The 18741-nt window shown below is 40.0% G+C and overlaps 2 protein-coding genes across 3 annotated transcripts in view; one reads left to right on the forward strand and one right to left on the reverse strand.

The window, feature by feature from the left end:
• Nucleotides 1-1296, forward strand: part of LOC140951999 (tRNA selenocysteine 1-associated protein 1-like) — an 11380-nt gene extending 10084 nt beyond the window's left edge. Inside the window, exons 11-12 of one of the 2 annotated variants that reach the window (XM_073401391.1) lie at nt 226-284; nt 1039-1296. In XM_073401391.1, coding sequence (XP_073257492.1) covers nt 226-284; nt 1039-1119 — 140 coding nt within the window. In that variant the 3' untranslated portion in view covers nt 1120-1296. The remainder of the gene's footprint in view (nt 1-225; nt 285-1038) is intronic. The other variant, XM_073401392.1, reaches the window with a different exon arrangement.
• A 1372-nt stretch (nt 1297-2668) lies between these two features.
• On the reverse strand, nt 2669-17429 carry LOC140952010 (uncharacterized). Its single transcript, XM_073401407.1, has 3 exons — nt 17046-17429; nt 14925-15060; nt 2669-12081 (listed from the first exon to the last, which is right to left on the reverse strand). Exons 2-3 carry the CDS (start codon nt 15057-15059, stop codon nt 3706-3708), a joined length of 8511 nt encoding a protein of 2836 aa, XP_073257508.1. The 5' UTR covers nt 15060; nt 17046-17429; the 3' UTR covers nt 2669-3705.
• Nucleotides 17430-18741: the final 1312 nt, after the last annotated feature.

An 18741-nucleotide genomic window follows, 5' to 3' on the forward strand; every position in this document is an offset into this window, starting at 1 on the left:
TTCTTGTAGATAGTTTTAACAAGTGAAAAATCTCTGATTTTATAGTCAGCAAGCATTGCCCATTTGTTTTAGGCCGAATACAAAACACTATCAACTTTGATCGGCAACAAAGAAAATACACAGTCATTATGTTACTAGTTCTTTAATTTTTTGAACAAAAGCTTTAAAACACTGCACCAAATAATTCATTTTTGTTTTTATTTGTTCGTTTTCTTACTTTCCTAGATCCTAATCCACCTCTAAACATAACAGAAGAAAACAAAAGCATTATGTCAAGCGAGGCCGTAAGTTGAACAAATTTTAGTTATTCCTGAGTCAAATAACCTCATCATGAAACTTTTGGGTGTTGCTCGCATTCTGTTTTTCGCGCGGCTTGCTTCTTGCTATGTTGCCTGTCCCAGACTTAGCTTACATGTACATAAGTTGTAAGAACTGACTACAAAACGTCCTTTCCAGAGCCCCCTTCGCAGCCGTTCTTTGTGTTGTCAGGTAACGCGGGAAGAACGTTGTTTAACAACACAAGGAACGGCTGCGTTGGTGTCGAGCTGTAGATTTTAGATTCTTCATGTCTACGCGATTCTGGGGATTGAAACCTAAAATGTTGTAAATCGAATGTTCCGTCAGTTCACGGGTTTTCTTTCTTGAGTCTTTAAAACGGAACGAACCTTAATAACCGTAAGTTCGTTTACTTCGAAGAGAAAGAAGGAAAACGTCCAGGACCAGGGGTCGATTCTCGATAATTCAGAGGACTCATTTTGTTCCCGAGAACTCCAAACAACTATATGTAACATCAGAAACTGAATCGGAGAATTGTAGTGGGGGATTATTTTTAGACCGAACTGAAGCCCGTAGGACCTTGAAAAATTATTTTCGTGGCCGGCTTAGGGTCTGGATGAGCTGGAGCCCGACGTAATGAATCCGCCACTGAATGGTGTTCGTACATTCCTTCTATTTCGTTATACATTTGTAATAATAAATATTTTGTACCTATTCCTGTTTGAAACTGCTCATCCTACCTAACGTTTCTGTTTACGACAGGATTTTTTCTACGAACTGGAACAGTCAAGATGGCAACCGGTAGAGACGCTTAGTTCAGGAGCTAAAACTGTTCCCGCATAACTTTGTGTATCACATAGTATTAAACCGTCTGGTCAGAAATCGTAATTTATTGTCATGTTATCGCTGTTCAAGTTCTTTCAGTGTCCCTCAGTCAAAACAAAAATGCAAAATTTGCAGCTTCTTATTTTGGTACAGTACTGTCTTTTGATTTAGAGCACATTAAAACGCTCTCAAGACCATTTACAGGCACCGCGGCTGTGTCCAGGTGAGTCCGTTCAGGGTTACAAACGTGTGCGTCTACTGCTGTTCACACGAGAACGATGTTAATCCGTTTACGAACCTTATTCACACTGGAGACCGGTAAAGACGACCGTTTACACTGTTCAAAGAAAGACCCATAATTTTGCACGTACGCGTTTATAAGCTCCAACGGACTCATGTAGACAAATAAAATTATTGCAAAGAGGCGTTTTGCCAGGAAAAGGGTTTTCCTGTGGTAATAGGGAGTTTTAGCAATAATGTCAGCGACGCTAACACAAAGCAAGAAACTTGCTAGTGCCCTTATACCTGGGGCCGCTTCCCGGAAATATAGTTAAGTTTAATCCATGATTATGCCAAATTTTAAGCAGAGTATTTTAGTCTCAGGCTATGTTCACACTGTACTGGATAGCTTTTGCGCATGCACGAAAATCATACCCGACACTAGGGCTTTTGTTCACGGTCACATAAAAACGGTGATTTCCGCGCGGTTTCTGTAAGGGATCGACACTGCGCTGCGCCAATCTCGAAAGTGGAGTGTCACGTGTGGTAGAGGTTCTTTGTTACACACTTGGTGTATTGTGAACAGGTATTCGAACCTTATATAGAGGAAGTAAATAAGTAGGAAAGAGGACTGGAACCCGGCGCTGAGACGGAAGTAACCGCTCTTGTACGATCGGTTCAATGTGTGTGAACGACTTGCTCCACTACTGTGCTATTGCTGTCCGTACTATAATGGATAGGCTTGCTTTTCGTGTTGGCACTCAAAAATATTCGGTATAGTGTAAACAAAACCTTAGAACGTCGTGTATTCGAGCTTTCCAAACATTTTGGAGCCTTCCCTTTGAGATACAGTTGTGAAGACAAAATGATACTGTGTAAACAATTCATTGAATCTATAGAAATGAGAACAGAATCTTGGGGCAAAATTTAAATCGTGGATAAGTGCTTATCGGCTTTTCAGGAACCCTACCGTTGACATGCTCGCCCTTTTCTCGCCGTTCCCTGCAAAACAGGAACGTCTGGCCCTAGCTCTTCAAAAGGTGGATAACGTTATTGAGTTATCCGGTGGATAACGTAATTGGTTTCTTTAGTTTATACTTGTCCCCGCTGGATAGTGACTCACTCGGTGGATAGGCCTATCCAATGTTTGAACAACTGGGGCCGGATGATCAAATTCACAGCTTTACGAAGATGAACATTCAGCTGTTGATTGTAATTCTGTATTACAAATTCAGAATTACATGAATTGAAATGAAACGAAATAGCGCGAATTGGTTTGAGGCCATCGTTATTGCTAAACGTTCCTGTTCTTTACCGCTGCGATTACCCAAGTCAAACGAGCCATAAATAAAGAAAATATAAGTTTTATTTACAATTAAATATTATAACTTGTTGAATAAAGCTCTATACCTTTATTGACAACATTTACTCTTATCTCAAGTGAAAAAAAGTACATCTTTACAGATGTGAAAATTTTTTTTTCATAGTATAACTTCTTAAAACATGGCCCGGCAAAGGATCGGTAGATGCCCCTGAAAGTAAAAGTACTTCTTGCTTCGAAAGAAATTGAACAGAAAGAACTTCATCATACTGAACAAATGTTGCCATTTTTAAATACTTTAGAACGTCTGCCTACCTATTAACATTTATGATATACATAACTGGATCCTGCGCGAAGTGCAACGCAGAATCGTGTTGTGACAACTGAAACATTGTTCTATCGTGTAAATAGGACATGTCAGTTCTTTAAGCAACTCTCATATTAAAAGTCACTAACGCTACGTTCTCCTCCTAAAATTCAGTTCTGTGAAACTAGTAACAAGTTCTTTTGGCTATGGATTGCCATAAGGTAAAAATGTTCATGAATCCTTTTTGTCAATAAAATCATAACTTCATTTCTGACGTCGACGCTTTCGATTAACGTTAACGTTAACGCTAAAATGTAGGAGTGCCTCGTCACAATGGTTACTCATTTCAAGTCCCGATTCTTTGAAATCGCTTAAGTGAAATTTTTCTGTCAGTAACAGTATTCACTATACTAGACGAAACTGCGATGCGATGTGCTTGGTCATCTTGGCTCATAGATAACCTTGATTGTAGGAACGCGGGATAAATATATAAGGAATGCGTGCAAAGAAACATGTATCAATGGCTGCATGTAAAGTCACTTATCGAGTAATGTCCATAAAGGCAGGCAGTTACTGGTGAACAAGTGTTTCTGTCACAGGCCTTGCATCTCATACGCATACATTTCTGAACACGTGTCGATCAAGTTACTTATTTTGGCCACCTCAATTAAAAAATAAATAATACTCTCGTTGTTCTCAGTAAATACCATCATGTGGCCGTATCATAGATCCTAGGGAAAGAAAGAAATGACATTGGTTATAAATCGAAACGCTTTTCTGAGGGAGATAGGTCTCTTATCTTGGCCACCTCCTCAGACGATCTCACCAAATGACGGTCCACGTACTCGTCAACGTTTAGCAAATACACTCCAGGGAAACGATCACTCCGGAGCGAACGGCGCCGCGGGTTTGCGATGACACTGCCCGAAATGGCCGGTTCCGACCTTACTGAAGAGGGCGAGTCAATGCCACTTTCCTTAGATGATTGTCTTCGTAAACTAAACAAAGAATCCAACTCATAATGCGATGAGCTGGGCCTTGGTCTTGCCAGATTAGCTTGAGTGCGTGTATTAAGTGAACGGTCTTGTTCTCGAGGAATTTGACGTGAAGCTACATCCTTCGGTAGAGATGCGACTTCAGTTGTAATGCGCGAGACATCTGTAATGCTGAAGGGTTGTGTGCGCTCATCCATACCATTGGCTGTTGATGTACGAGGATGACTCTTACTGACACTTGGATGAGTGTAATCGAAGCTTAATTTACGAAGCCAGTCCAGGTCAATTTTTGAACCATACTGTGTTGACGGCGCTTTATCAGCTGAAGTCACTTGGCTTTCTTTTACTTCCTCGCTAATTCCGCCATTTACAAGCGCTGTTTGGTGATTATTATAATGGTGTCTCACATCCGTGGAATCATCGCCTGATGGGGCGACGCCACTCACCGAAATCTGTTTCAGTTCTTTTTCTAACTGAAGTTCCCAATCTGCCTCAACGCTGTCAAAGGCATTAATAGAATGGGTGCCATAAAGGTCAAGATCAGAATCATCACCGTCGTTTAGATCAATTTCCCAAGAACCTGAGCCATTTGTAATACCAAGATCGAGATCGGAATCGTCAGAGCTGAGGTCAAGCCTGGGAACTTGGACTTCTGCCCGCTTAGTTTTAGCTTGGTCTCTTTTCTTGCTAGATGAGCGCTTAGTATTTTTATATGACCAACTTTCAAGGGAATCGGAAACAGCACGTCGATCTTTGGATCCTTGTTCGCCACGTAAAGAAAAATCTCCGAATGGTTTGTGCATAGGCTTTGGATATGATAACGTTTGATTGTAAGGGCCAGGAACATGTTCCTTTCGATCTCTAGGTTTTTCTGACTCTTTCTTGTAACGTTCCACTTCTTTTATAGGGTGACTTGCCAGTGGCAAACGGACAGGCGATCTCACGTCTCCAAACACGTTTCTTTCGGTTGGTCTGGAGGAAGATTCCCGCAGCAAAATATTCTCAGCTTCGTCTCGCCTCTTGCTTTCGTCCAAAATCTCTTTCTCTCTCTTAAGCTGAAACTCCTTTTCCTTCATCCTCCCAATCCATCTTCTCTCCAGGTCTCGTCTTTGAGATGCCAATTCACTCTCCAGCTTTTCCTTTTCTTTCATTTCTTTTTCAAGACACTGTTTTTCCTTGGAGTGTCTTTCTAATGCAAGCTTCTCTCGTGCAATCCTAGTATTGAGGTCTTCTACTTGTTGGCGTTTTAACACCAGCAGCTCCTTTTCTCGCCTGAGGTTCTCCTCGATGATACTCTCGTAACATTTGGACCTGGCGCTGTCCGAGTTACTACTGTTTTGTGAACTGTGTATTCCAGTGAGTTGCCTGGAGATTTTCTCCTCTACAGCTCTGTGTTTTTCTCTGAGCTGCCAGAGCCGCTGAACTAATACTCGGCGTTGCTGCTCCAAATGATTCATCTGACTGTGCAGCATATCCTGAAGCCGGATATCTGTAAACTCGGTAGAATCCATCATTCTCTTAATTTCACTGATCATGTTCTCAGTCTCTTGGACGTGGCTTTTTATGTCTTCCTCTTGTTTAGCTTTGTTATCTCTAAGTTCTTGAAGCATATCAACCAATGCGTCCCTGCTCAGTTGCTTTTCAGGTGATATGGATACCGAAATAACACTGGTGTTGTTAAATGAAGTCCTGCTAGAATCCCCGAGAACTCCAAACTTGGTCTTCAAATCAAGGATTTCCTGTCGCAATTTTATCTCAAGTGTGTTTTTCTCTTTCATCAACTGCTCCATCAACTTTATGAGTTGTAACACATGCGAGCCTTCACTAAAATTTTGCGAATGGCCCACCCCATTAGCAAAGGAAGATCCATTCATGAGGTTCTTCAGTCTTTCGTTTTCTCTTTTGAGTCTTTCGTTTTCCAGCTGTAACTGCTCCATAGTCCTCTGGCCTTCAGTAGTGTACCTTCCCCTAGATTTCTCAATTTCCTCCCGCAATTTTCGGTAAAGTTCTGAATTCTCCCTCCTGAGCTTCGACAGTTCCTCGTTGGCCTTATTCAGACCTTTTTGATAATTATGCGCTTCATCCTTGTAAGCATCAATACCACTATGAAGACTCTTAACATCTCTCTGAAGATCGCTTATCTCTATGTCTTTCTTTTTTATGAGTTCTTGATATTCTAAAATGTGCAAGTTGGACTGTTGTTCAAGTTGTTTCTTTAAGCTTTCCATCTCGTCTTGTTTTTCTCGCAAAAGACGCTGGAATTTATGATCAAATTCTGATCTTAGCGTACCAATATCCTTCATGTGTTCCTCGGTAAGCGTTTTTGATGCATTCTCTTGCTGCACCAAATCTTCCAGTTTCTCCATAAGGTTGCTGAATTCTTCAGAGTGTTTCTTGTTGATGCGAGCTTCTCGTTGTTTATATTGCTTTTCGAGCTCGGTTTTTGTAAAGTCTATCTCTTGTTGATGTGCGTTTAGGGTACGTGTCATCTCTTCCTTCAGACTCTCAACTTGGTTTTTGAGCTCGTTATTCTCAACTCTTAAAGACGCCAACATGACCTCGTATCCAAGCTTCATATTTTCTGTCTCTTCGCTAATTCCAAGCATATCTTTCTCTGCAGACAGCGTTTCAACTCGCGATGATAACTGAACAACTTCAACGCCAATTTGTTCTTTTAAATTTTCACACTCCTTTATTTTTTCTTGTAGCTGCTCTTGGAGGTTTTTTATGGCCGCGTCTTGCTGGGTGGTGTACTTTTCTCTTAGAGCGCCCAGCTCAAGTTGAGATTCTTCAAGTTTAAATTTCAATTCTTCCATCTCTGCTGCTTTCTCTTCTTTTGTCACCTCCAGCTCCCTAATTCGTTCCTGTATTGTCTCATTTAAAAGGTCAATTTTTTTCTTATGTTCTTTTTCTAGGGATTCTCTCTGGGATCGTATTTCTACTTCGTGCTGGCTTAGGAGGTCAGCTTGGAAAGCACTTTCGAATGTAAGCTGGTCTTTCAATGATTCAATTTCGTTCTCGTACTCTTCCTTAATTTTTTCTTTCTCTCGTTTTACTAATTCAGCGTCTTGGACAGCATTCTTTAGTTGCGCGTGGTGCTCCTGCATTAATCTTGATTCCAGTACAGTCAAATCCACCTTGTGTTTCTCAACCAGTGTTTGTTTCTCCGCTTTTACCTCGTCAAGTTCTTTATTGGCGTCTTTTACTTTCGTTTCTAAACTGTTCTTTTCTTCCTTAAAGTTCGTTTCCATTTTTTCTAGCCGGGCTTCGTGTCTCGTTACTTGTTCTGTCATAAGACCTTCGTGTTCTTCGTCTTTCAGTTGATTTAACTGCTCAAGGTTTTCTACCATACCTTTCAATGATTCAACTTCTGCTTCGATCTCTTCGCGACTGACGCGGTGTTCCTCCTCCATTTTAGCAAAAATGTTTTCGTAATTCTTCTTCAGTTGCTCATTATTTTCTTCGTACTCTTGTTTCAGGTCATTCCGAATGCGTTCCAAACTGTGAACGTATTCCGAGCTCTGATTTTCCATCAGTGCTCGCATCTCTTTCTCCAACCTGGATGTCTTCTCTATTTCTTGGTCGAGCTTATTGGTCACTAGGTCAATAGTCTCCTTCTGTGTTGTTATAGTGCTTTCCTTTCCTAACACAATGCTCTCCATTTCTTGCAGTCTCGTCACGTGTTTGTTCAGTTCTTGATTTTGCTCTTCTATCATTTGTTTTATGGCAGCGCTTTCATTCTTTTCAGAAATCAACTCATCTTCCAAAACTTTAATCTTCGCCTCAAACTCATCTGTAAGTCTTTGTTTATCAGCAAATGCTTCTTCGACCTTGCCTTGTAGTTTCAATTTCTCACTTCTCGATTCCTCTAACAGTTCAGCAATTTTCTGTTCCAGGGCCTCCTTTGACCCGGCTTCAGAAGAAATTGTTCCTTCTAGACTATGAATAGAGGAATCATGTTGCCCAATTAGGCGTTTATTCGCTTCTCGAAGCTCTGTCACCTCTCTTTCTAACTCTTCTTGCTTGGATGCAAACCGAGAACTTGACTGTTTCAAGGTTTCTTCTGCGCTGCTAGCTCTCTCTGATGCATCTTCTAAATCACCCACCAAGGCTTCGATTTTTTCATCATACATATGAACGACTGCCTGCTTTGCGGTATCTAGATGTTTCACCATGGTTTGCAACTTCTCGTTGTCACCAAACGCATTGCTTAGTTGTTCTTTAAGAGCCTCTTTTTCACTTTCTATTGAGGAAACACTTTGTTGATAATCCTTTTTATTTTCTTCAAGTCGCGCCAATAACTGATTCTGTTCTTCTCCCGTCTTCTTTAACTTTTCATCATATGTCTCTGCAAGTTTATTGAGATCATGCTCACTTTTTTCTTGTACACTTTTTAGCTCTTCCCTCATACTGTCGGCTTCTTTTTTCGCGGAGCTAAGCTCAATTTCTAAGGACTCAATTTTTTCCTTGAACTCTTTAAGTGACTGCTCTTTTTCTTTCTCACTCTCACCGTCCGTTGTGTCTTTTTCCTCTGTTCTAGTTTCCAAATTACAAATCTTTTCTTCAAGAGTGTGTATTTTCCCTTTATACTCTGCTACGACCCGTTCCAATTCACTTGCGTGTTTTTCTTGTTCCTCTGTCTCCGCAAATTTCTCTTCTATTTCTTTTAACCTCTCAATTTCCTCTGCAAGCAGACTACTCTCTTCTTGCGAGTAGCTTAACTTCCTGCTTAGGTCCTCATTTAATTTCATCAAATCTTTAATTCTGGTTTTCTCTGCAACAAGATCTTCGTAGAGAACCCGAAGCTTTCCTTCGTATTCGTCTTTGAGTTTTTGTCTCTTAGCGGCAGAATCCCTTGAGAGTTGCTCTCTTTTCTTGGAGATCTGTTCCTCGAGCTCCTCTTTTAAAATTTCGAGCTCCTTCTCGTGGTGGCTCAAAAGAACACCAAATTTGTTGTGTCCCTCCTCTTCAAGTTCCTGTATTGTACTCGCTTGCTGCTCTGTCAGTGTTTTCAATGCCTCGATTTCTTCCAGAAATTTTTCTTCAAAGTCAACAGCGACTGGGGCAGCGCGAAGCGTTTCAAGTTCGTTTTGAAGCTTGACAATTTCTTGCGATGAACCGTTATTCACATCTTGAAGTTCTTTTATCTTCGCTGTGAGGGAGTCAATGTCTTCCTTCATTTTTGAAACCTCGAATTCGTAGTTCTCTTTTTCTTTCTCCAGCTTTCTAAGCTGCTCTACTTCAGCGCGTAAATTTCTCAAGACGTTTAACTCTGACATCAGGCTTTCTACGTCTGCTGCATGCTGTTCATCGCTTAATTTCTTTGCAGCTTCGAGCCGTTCATACTGTTCCCGTGACTCCTGCAGCTCGCTCTCTAACTGTTCTACTCGGTCTTCCAAACGCTGCTTTTCGTTATCAAAAAGTCCCTGCTCTCTTTCACGAAGTTCAGAAGATCCTTTTTGCAGCATGGAAATTTCCATCGAGTGCTCATCGCTAACTTTTCTTAAAGACGATTCTAGATCTAAATGTTTCTCGTGAAGCTCATCGAATTCCTTCTGTAGCTTATTCAATTCTTGCTCGAGATTTTCGCGATCTCTTATCACAGTAATCAGTTGTTGTTCTTTATTTTGCGCATCACTACTTTTCTCTTCTAATTTGGACTTCAAGCTCTCTATCTCTTCACAATGTTTGTTATCAGAAGCTCTTTTCGCTTCTTGCAACTCGTAGCAGTTGTTTTGAGAGTCTTCTAGGTCCCTCATCAGACCTGAGAGTTTGACTTTTAAAACTTCCAGCTCTTCAACGTTCTTGTTATCCATCTCTTGTTTCTGCTCTAACTCTGCATACGCCTTCTTAACTGACGCCAAATCCTGTCGTAGCTCTGAGACAGTAAGCGACATTTTGTGTTTGTTTTCCTCAAGAATGTTCACTTCAGAATTTCTTGACTCTATCTCATCTCTTAGTGCGCCTATTGTCGACTTCAACGCACTTGTTTTAGACTCGTACTTCTCTAACAAAATTTTTTTCTCCTCCTCGAGGCTTGCTGCTTTCTTGACGTAAACATTAACTTCTTCTTGCAGTGTTTTGATTTCTCCTTCTTCCATGTCTTCGTATTTTTTCCTCATATTAGTAAGCTGTGCTTCGTAGTTCTCCATTAAGGACTTTTTTCCATCTTGCAACTCTTGAAGCTTGTTCTTATACAGTTCAAGTTCACTTTTAAGTGTCGTTAGATTTTCTTCCTCCAAGCTTTTATCTTGCTTGTAGCGTCCTTCAACCTCACTCATCTTGTTTCTTAGCTCTGAGAGATCGCGTTCGTACTTTTCTGAAAGTGACTGATTTTCTTTTTCCAATTCGAAATACCTATTCTTATACGGCTGCAGCTCCTCTTTCACTTCTGATAGCTGTCTCTCAAATTCTTCTTTCTGTTGTGCTTCAAACTGCATTTTCTCTTGCATTAGCACTTCTCTACTCCTCTGCTGAACTTCATCCATTTGAACCATGATGTCAGACACTTGTCGCTCGTATTTATCTTTAAGAGTTCTGTTACTTTCTTCCAACTCAGATCGCGTCTTTCCTATGTCTTCCTCATACAGCTTTCTCCAATGCTGCTCAACTTTGTTTACTTTCTCGCTCAATTCGCTTTGGTATCTTTCCTTTAGTTCGTTAGACTTCTTCTCTACTAATGCCTTACACTGCCGACGCATCTCCTCTTCGATCATCTTCACTTCCTGCTGCTTCTCAGCCTTGAAAGCTTGAACCTGCGCCTCAACAGCGTCCATCTGACGCTGATATTCAACAACTTTGTCTTTCTCCACCCGAAGCTCTTGCTCCAAGCTTGATACTTTGGAACGGCATTCCTCCTTTATAATAACCACTTGTTGCTCAGTGGTGTCTTGCTGAATGACAGATCTGCGACGTTCTTCTGAAAGTTCTCGTAGTTTGCCTAAAAGTTCGGCTATCTCTTGGGAGTGACTATCTCTAAGGCCTTGAATCTGATCGTCCATGTCTGCTGTAACTTGATCGAGATCGTTCTGGTATTGACTCTTCAGCTGGCGTTGAAGAGCCGCGATCTTTTCCTCATGCTCGTTTTTCTGCCGTTCTAACTGCTGCTCCCACTCTTCCTCCATTTTATTAAGACTGTCATCCAGTTCTCCTTGATACTCCTCACTAAGTCTTTTTGCAACTTGTTCAATTTGTTGTTGGTAATGAGCGTGTAGTTCAGTACGGAGTGATTCCATACCTGAGGCAGTGTCACCCTTTCCATCATGGCTCACAACAATAACTGATTTCACATTCCCATTACCGTTTTCTCGAGGAGAGTCATTTTCAATCTCGCCATTATCTAACCTCGCAAATTCGTTGTTCTCAGCGTTGAGTTTTGCAGAGTTCATCTTTTCCTGCCGCAGCACTTGTTTGAGTTCTTCCACTTCCGAGTTAGATTTTTCTAATTTTGTAATGAGATCATCAAGTTCAACCTGATGCTGATGGGTGAGACGATCTTTCACCGCCATGACCTCAACTCTGTACTTGGTCCGTTCCTGCTCCAAAAGACTTTCGAAGTCATTCGCGACATTTTCATCTCTGTTTTCCGAGTCCCTTTTCTCTTGCAAGTTTTTAATGCGATTGTCACTGCTACTTGAACCGTCGCTGTATTCTCCTCCTGTACTTTCCTCTTGATTTTCTATGCGGGCTCTGAGTTCCTCGAGTTCTTTCTCGTACTGGCTTCTCACCTCACTCAGTCGCTCCTCAATCAATTTCTCAAAATCCCGTTCGCCACTTCCTAAACTAGCACGAAGTTTTTCCGTTTCTTCCTCGTGTTTATCAAGCTCGTTTTCTAACTCAAGTTGCGCCTCGAGCAACTTGTTTTGCAAGTTACCGATATGATAGTTTTTGTCCTCAATCGTTGTGCGCAACTTCTGAATCTCTTTTTCAAAGTCGGTCTTGAGCTTTAAAACCGTAGGATCTTCTGCTTGATCTTGGAACTGTGATACTTGACTCAGGTGCTCCTGAAAACTTGAGGATAAAACCACAAGCTCTTGTGCGTGCTCTGTATTCAGCTGTTCTCTCTCTTTAATTAATTCCTCTATTTTTACTTCTAGGTTTTGAACTTCTTGTCTGTACGTGTCTCTTTCTTCCAGTACCTAAAGAAATCAATAAGATTCTGTGTTTAGCATAATGGTGGCCCACCATCAATCCTCTATTAAGCGCCCCGCCTCCCCCTGGGGGGGGGGGGGGGGGGGGGCGCTTAATTGAGACGGAAAGCTTATTTAATTTAGTACAGACTATGGTATCTGTTCACCATAAAGAACTAGAATACAAAGTGGAAAAGCTCAAGTACAAGAAGTTGGAGGTCATCCACTGATTTCCAGCTGGTGAATAGACCATCGTTAGTCCACACGAAGTTTTACGGTCGTGATTGATCAATACAGTCTATCATTTATTAGTGAATAATGATAAGGAGGAGAGGGGGGGAGGGGCTTATTACAGAGCGGAAGCTTATTTCAGAAGGGAGGCTTGATAGACGATTTACGGTACTTAGCATTGTTATCACCGACATAAGAAACGCAAATACAGATAGCTGCAAACAAATTCGTTCCGGCTGCTGGCACTGACTGGCATGGCAGAATAGCTACTGTAGCTGAGATATTAACTGTACGGAAAAAGAAGATTCCTCAGAAGCGAGGAGATACAAGGGCAACTAAGTTCTTTCAGCCAAGGATGTTTTTCCTGATATAACAGAGCTATGCCATCACTGACTTGTACAAACCTTTTTTTTGTTTCACGAAAAAAGGAACATAATGCCCCCATAGACATAATTTTGTATCTTTTATTATAACAATGCATAACGAAAATCACAGGATTGAGCAGAGGGAACCTGAGGAGGAAGCTAGGAGACGAAAAGTGAGTCCCGCCTTACGTCTTTGAGGCACGTGATGTGTTTTAACCTTACCATAATTATTAATTTATTTATCATTTATTATACATATTAATTATTAATTGTAAATACGGTTATGATGCCATATCATATTGTTTGCCTTGCTGGAAAAAAAATCCAAGTTGAAGATAATGGTTTATGGTGTTTTTTTTTTACTTCTCCGAGAGCCAAATTCATTTCTATTGCTTTTCACCCACGACAGTTACATGTATTTGCACTTCAGAAGAATCTTTACAATATATTACCTCAAAAGTAGGTAACTTTATTAAAAATGAAAATACTGCGATACCCAAGAATAAGAGCTCTCCCTGACTACTCTTCTCTTTACTTTGACCCCTCAGATTTTTAAAAACAGATTTGTCCATTAACAATCGTTTTGGTTTTGATCTATGATATCCCTGAGCTATGTTATAAATGCTTTCATCTTCAGCAAATTATTTTACTGTTCAACGGTATTGAGTAGCACAAGCAATTCAAGAAGAACGTTAGAAAACTTGAGCTAGTTCAGAACTATGCCTGCAGAAATCATAACTGATTTAAGAAAGTATGATCATTGTTTAAGAAGCCCTGAAGTCCCTTAAATGGCTTGACGTCAGGGATAAACTGATTTTTAACAACCTTGTCATGGTGCACAAATGCTTAAAGAAGCTAACAGTTGGTTACTTTCACAGACGTTTTCAATATCGCGCAAAGACTCACTAGACACTATAGGCAAAATAATGACCTTATGTTGCCTCGGTACCGAGTGGCAACTGGCCAAAGGACTTTTGCCTATTGTGGGACAAAAATGCATAATACCTTATCTAAAGATATGAGGCACGGAAAGAGAATTTCAAAATCTGAACAGTTTTCTAGTTTATTTTATGTTATTTTTCACTTCATGTATGTATAGCAGAAGAGCCGCCAATGGGGAACTGTGCAATTAAAGTTTGTATGTATGTATGTATGTATGTGTATTTTGGGAGATGTTGAAATGGTGGACAAGGCTGCACTCTAAGGATAATTGAAGAGAGCCCAGTGCTCTGCACCTGTAAAATGTAAGGTGCCCAGTGTATGATTTGTACGCAAAAACTAAGATTTTCAAGTCAGCCAAGAGCAAAAGACTAGTTGCCAGACCCCAAGGTTCTGCTAGAGACCAGCCCTGGGTGAATGATGGACACACCCTTGGTTTAGATTAGATTCAAGTGTATCAGCCTAGTGAGCCTGGTATTGGTATTTAATTTGTAGGCTGTGTTGATTTAACTTTATAAAATTAAGTTAAATCGACACAGCCTATTAAGTATACCTATCAGATAAACTTCTCTCTTGTCCAAAAGGCAAGCAATGTGATCATGTTGTGGGTGTGCAGGGGAGAGGAGAAGGGGAAATTAATTAGAATGCAAATAAAATGAAGCATCTCATGGCAGCAATTCTTCATGTTGTTTCTAAACACAAATAAAACAAATGGCCATCTACACAGGATTCTGTAAAGGCACAGCTAATATTATAATAAATAATTGCCCCTTTAATATCACACATTAAGGATAATACAGATGCATAATATATAGATTTAGCCAGGGCTAAAAGGGAAGCTCTTGTTGGTATTTATAGTTTACTCAAACAAAATATACATGTAAAATTATGTAATGCTAGGCCGCGATGGCAACAAACACAGCAAAGAAAACCGATGGGTCTCCAAAATGCATGGGTGCTTGAAATACAAAATTTCACTCGGCTTACATGAAAGGTGGACATACGTAAATACAGATGATTTTCTGAGAACTAGAATTTCTTGGATGCATAGACGGTACACGGTGCTCCGCTGTGTGCATGAGAGCTCCGCTATGATCATAAACTTACATTAAATTAGTTGTATAGTGCTGAGATCAATTCAATTGGGGATATTTTGCTTGAGCTTGGATGGGAGCAGCCTGCAAAAACAGCTGTCTCTTCCCGTTCCTTGCCCCTAGGGATGATGACAGAAATTCCAAACTGATGACGTAAATCAATGTTTACATAATTAAATGTTTGATTTTGGGCTTTTTTTTTGGGTGATAAATTTTTACTCACATTTTGAAATCCTCTGAGTTTCAGTTTCAGTTTTGAGATCTTTTTTTCCATATGAGCATGCCCAGTAGAGCCAGATGATTCTTCAGAGGGGTCATCTTCAGTAGATATCAAACCTCCACTGTCACTGTCTTCCATGCTGATGCAGACAAAATTAAAATAATATAAAATGTCAGACTACATGTCTGGTGGGTGGTAGCCTGTGTAGCAGTCGTTGAAAAGGGTAGGGATTGTGAGGCATGAAGGCAAAGGGGAAGGGGATTATTGTGCTTTTCTCCCACTCCCCCCTCCCCCTTTTGGCACCTGCCATGAACACTAAAGTGAGTGGGAGACACAGATGTTGAATTACATCCCAAATTACAATAGCTGGACAAAGTGACTTCTGTTGAGCTGCTAGATTCTTCTGCCAGTTTACCCTGTATTTTCTGTTAGTCAATTACAGAATTTGATATTAAACAGTAGTCACTCAGGGCCTTCTTAAACACCCCTTTGTTAACAGTTGTCGTAGACAGTTCTTCAGTGTCTTGGCCACCATTGCAATTCTTATATGCTAAATTAGACGAATGAGCTTAATTTATACATTTACCCTATTAGTGTTCTTAACAATCACAACTGACTGCTACACAGGCTAACAATTAACGATATTAAACAGGAACCTGGGCTTCTGTATTGAAGAGTTTCTCTCTCTCTTCTTTTTGCACCTTTTCATCTTACCTCAATGAAGCTTGCTTCATCTAAGGTTTTTCTTATGGTAAGTGTTTAAGTTTTCTTAATTTTCTAAACAAACATTAAGATTGGTCACTCCTAAATGCACATACAAGACGTTTAAAAGTGACTAATATATAAAAGGAATATTATTCTAGCAAAACGGCTTATAACTCTATAAAACAACATTAGGTTATTAGAGACCTTTGCTTGAAAGCTACAGACTGACCTAACAGCTTTGATAAAGAATACTGGTCACTTTGACTTATAATTAGCTTATAATATTCTCAATGATTCTCATACACCACTGATTCTACCAATTTTATACTAAAAACAAAATGTCGCGTCAAAAGCCCAAATCACGCGCGGTTTAGACTGAGAAGGAACAGATATTATGTGCCACTGAACTGAGATAGATATATTTGATGAACTTTTCAACCACTATAAAATACTGCTTCCAACGAACATCGATAAAAATAGAAATAATGTATTCGTGCTCAATTTGAACTATGATGATTTCGGATATTAAAACTTACAGCCATCAAACGTCATAGAAATTACATTTTCCCTGTAGAAATTCTCAGATTTGTGAATACCTTCAATAAACAAATATCGATATTGATGTAGAGTGTTGTAATACATTTTTAAAGTACTAAGCTGACATAAAAATGTCAAGTTTCTTAGGATCAAAGAATCATTTCTTATTATTACGTGACAAAAGAAACAAACCTGTCGTAGTTTATTCTAATCATTCCCGAGATAGAGAAATATTTTTTGGTTGAAATTTGCAGCTCGATTCGATTCCTATGGGAATTTACTGACTAATAATTTCGAAGAAAAGCGATAATGAAGATATAAAATTGCTGAAAATGTCTCGACTGAATCAAAACATTTTACGTAAACATCATGCAGGTATTACCATTTCGTTTTAACTTCTCGCCGTCGAGTCGTAGGTGTTTAATAAACTATGCAAAGATAAATATTTGAAAAGAAAATTCGAAAACGCTACTTCAAAATCCTCCGGGACTCTAGCCAGTCTAGCTAGCGGAAGCTCAGCGCGAACAGCCATTGTATTGACGTGACGTTGTTATGTTATATGGTGCACATATGATAGATATTTCAAGTAACTTTTGTGCCAGCCATTCTTCACTAAGAAAGACCGTCCCAGCTAGTTCGATTTATACGCTTCAAGAGATCCAAATAAGACAAAAAATGACACATTTACGAAAGCTTAACCATCATTCTTTCAAAGTAAAATAAAAAATATCTTCATTTGCGATATTGGTACGTGGAAAGGAATAAAGCACAGTACATTTCGCGGTGCCTCTCTATAAACTAAAATCCCTCGCTGTTGTTAGAAGCAATGCGTTGTCAATTTCACAGTTGAAATGTAAACAACTGCTATAAACCTGTTCTTACCTTTAGATCGTGGATTATTCAGCTTTGTCTGCCTTTCCTAATCTTGTTTAGAGTCGGATCGTAGCGCATCCTCGCGCAGGCCGGTATGTCTTCTTAGAAACAACGTGCAATGAGAGTCTGGCGCGAGTTTTCGAAACTCGAGAGTTTACTTTGCAAAGGTCGATTGTCCCCCGTTTATATGCTTTATAAATCTATTCCAACCGAAGTGAAAGTAACGTGTTGAAATCCGCTTTAACTCAAAGCGTGGCGGATGAATAACACGGGACTCGTGATGTGACGCTGAAGTGGCTGACTGTCGACGAGGCGTAAAATTTTCCCCACGTTCTCAGTACTCCTCGAGCGCTTACTTTATACAGAACTGACGGTCACGAATAGAAATGCGCGCTGGTCGCCGTCAATGTTGCGGTCATATATTGACGAGTCAATTAAGATCGACCAATCAAAACATCGCCTTCAAATAACCTTCCCAAAGCCCTCTATTGTCTAAAAAACGCCACCGTAGTTGTTCATTGACATCATGCCGTTTTGACTAAAAAGAAAGAGTCGTGCGAATCAAACAGATTTGACAGCAAAGCCCTTGAAGTCGCTTTCATAGTTGACTGCATGGGAATAATGTCAACATTTCAGATTCTTTAAGAGCATAGGAAACAACCAACGCCGTCCACATTTTTAATGATTTCTTTAAGGCCCGCGGATCATGGTTGAAAGTGACGTGGATTAACTTAAAGCAAATGAGCTCTTTTATCGGCTGCGTTCCAAATCGTGAACATATTTCCAGTTAAAAAGAGATTTACAGCTCAAGCTCATTACAAAACTCTTTATGCGTAATGAAAGCAAAATTTTCTGCTGCTACATTGCAAATCAGTGGTCTCGTCCTGCCACAAATCATTGATTCCTTTTCCGCTTCCAACATAAACTTCGTCTTTTCTTCAAAATACGATTTTAAATTTCTTGCCTTTTTATATAAGAAAAATGTCTTACTCGGCCAACGCTGAATTAATTACGGAACATTCCATAACCAAGAATGTCAAACAGAATAGAAGCCTTAGAGTTGTCAGGGCTCCTGGAGTTGTCAAGTTAGCATGGGAGAAGTTGTCTGGTCACAGGCGGCCCAAACTCTGTGGGAGTTCGTTGGACTTTGAATTTATAAGAGAATGTATGAAAACTGGAACAAAATACGTCCTAAGTTCCATTTATTGATAAAATAGAAATAAAAATGACTTACCTTGTGTTTGGAGAAAAAACCGATCGTTTCTGTTACTCGAAATATGAGCATCGGCGAGCATCGGCATTGTTGCGTAACATTCGGATTTGTGTGGGAAAAAAACCTATCGTTTCTGTAACCTACGAAAATGAAAGGATTTCGATAAAAAAAAACAGCTTACCATACTTAAAATGTGTGTTACGTCTCTCCTGTGCGTGTGGTCCACGGGCCGATTTATGGCCGTTTTATGGGTTTTTATGTAAACGGTTTTCTAAACCTTTGTATCAGAGAGAAAACCGTTTACATAAAAACCCATAAAACGGCATAAATCGGCCCGTGGACCACACAGGAGAGACGTAACACATTTTAAAAGGTAAGCTGTTTTTTTATTGAAATCCTTTCATTTTCGTAGGTTACAGAAACGATAGGTTTTTTTCCCACACAAATCGGTATACAGTCTACTCTCTCTTAACGGACACCTCTATAAGACGG

Source organism: Porites lutea, chromosome 11, assembly GCF_958299795.1.
Source record: "Porites lutea chromosome 11, jaPorLute2.1, whole genome shotgun sequence".
In the NCBI taxonomy this organism is placed as follows: domain Eukaryota; kingdom Metazoa; phylum Cnidaria; class Anthozoa; order Scleractinia; family Poritidae; genus Porites; species Porites lutea.

Coding starts and splice junctions, on each gene's coding strand:
- LOC140952010 (XM_073401407.1), bottom strand. CDS start 15,059: ATGGAAGACAGTGACAGTGGAGGTTTGATATCTACTGAAGATGACCCC. Junction 12,082..14,924: donor AACTCAGAGGATTTCAAAAT/GTGAGTAAAAAT, acceptor TGATTTCTTTAG/GTACTGGAAGAAAGAGACAC.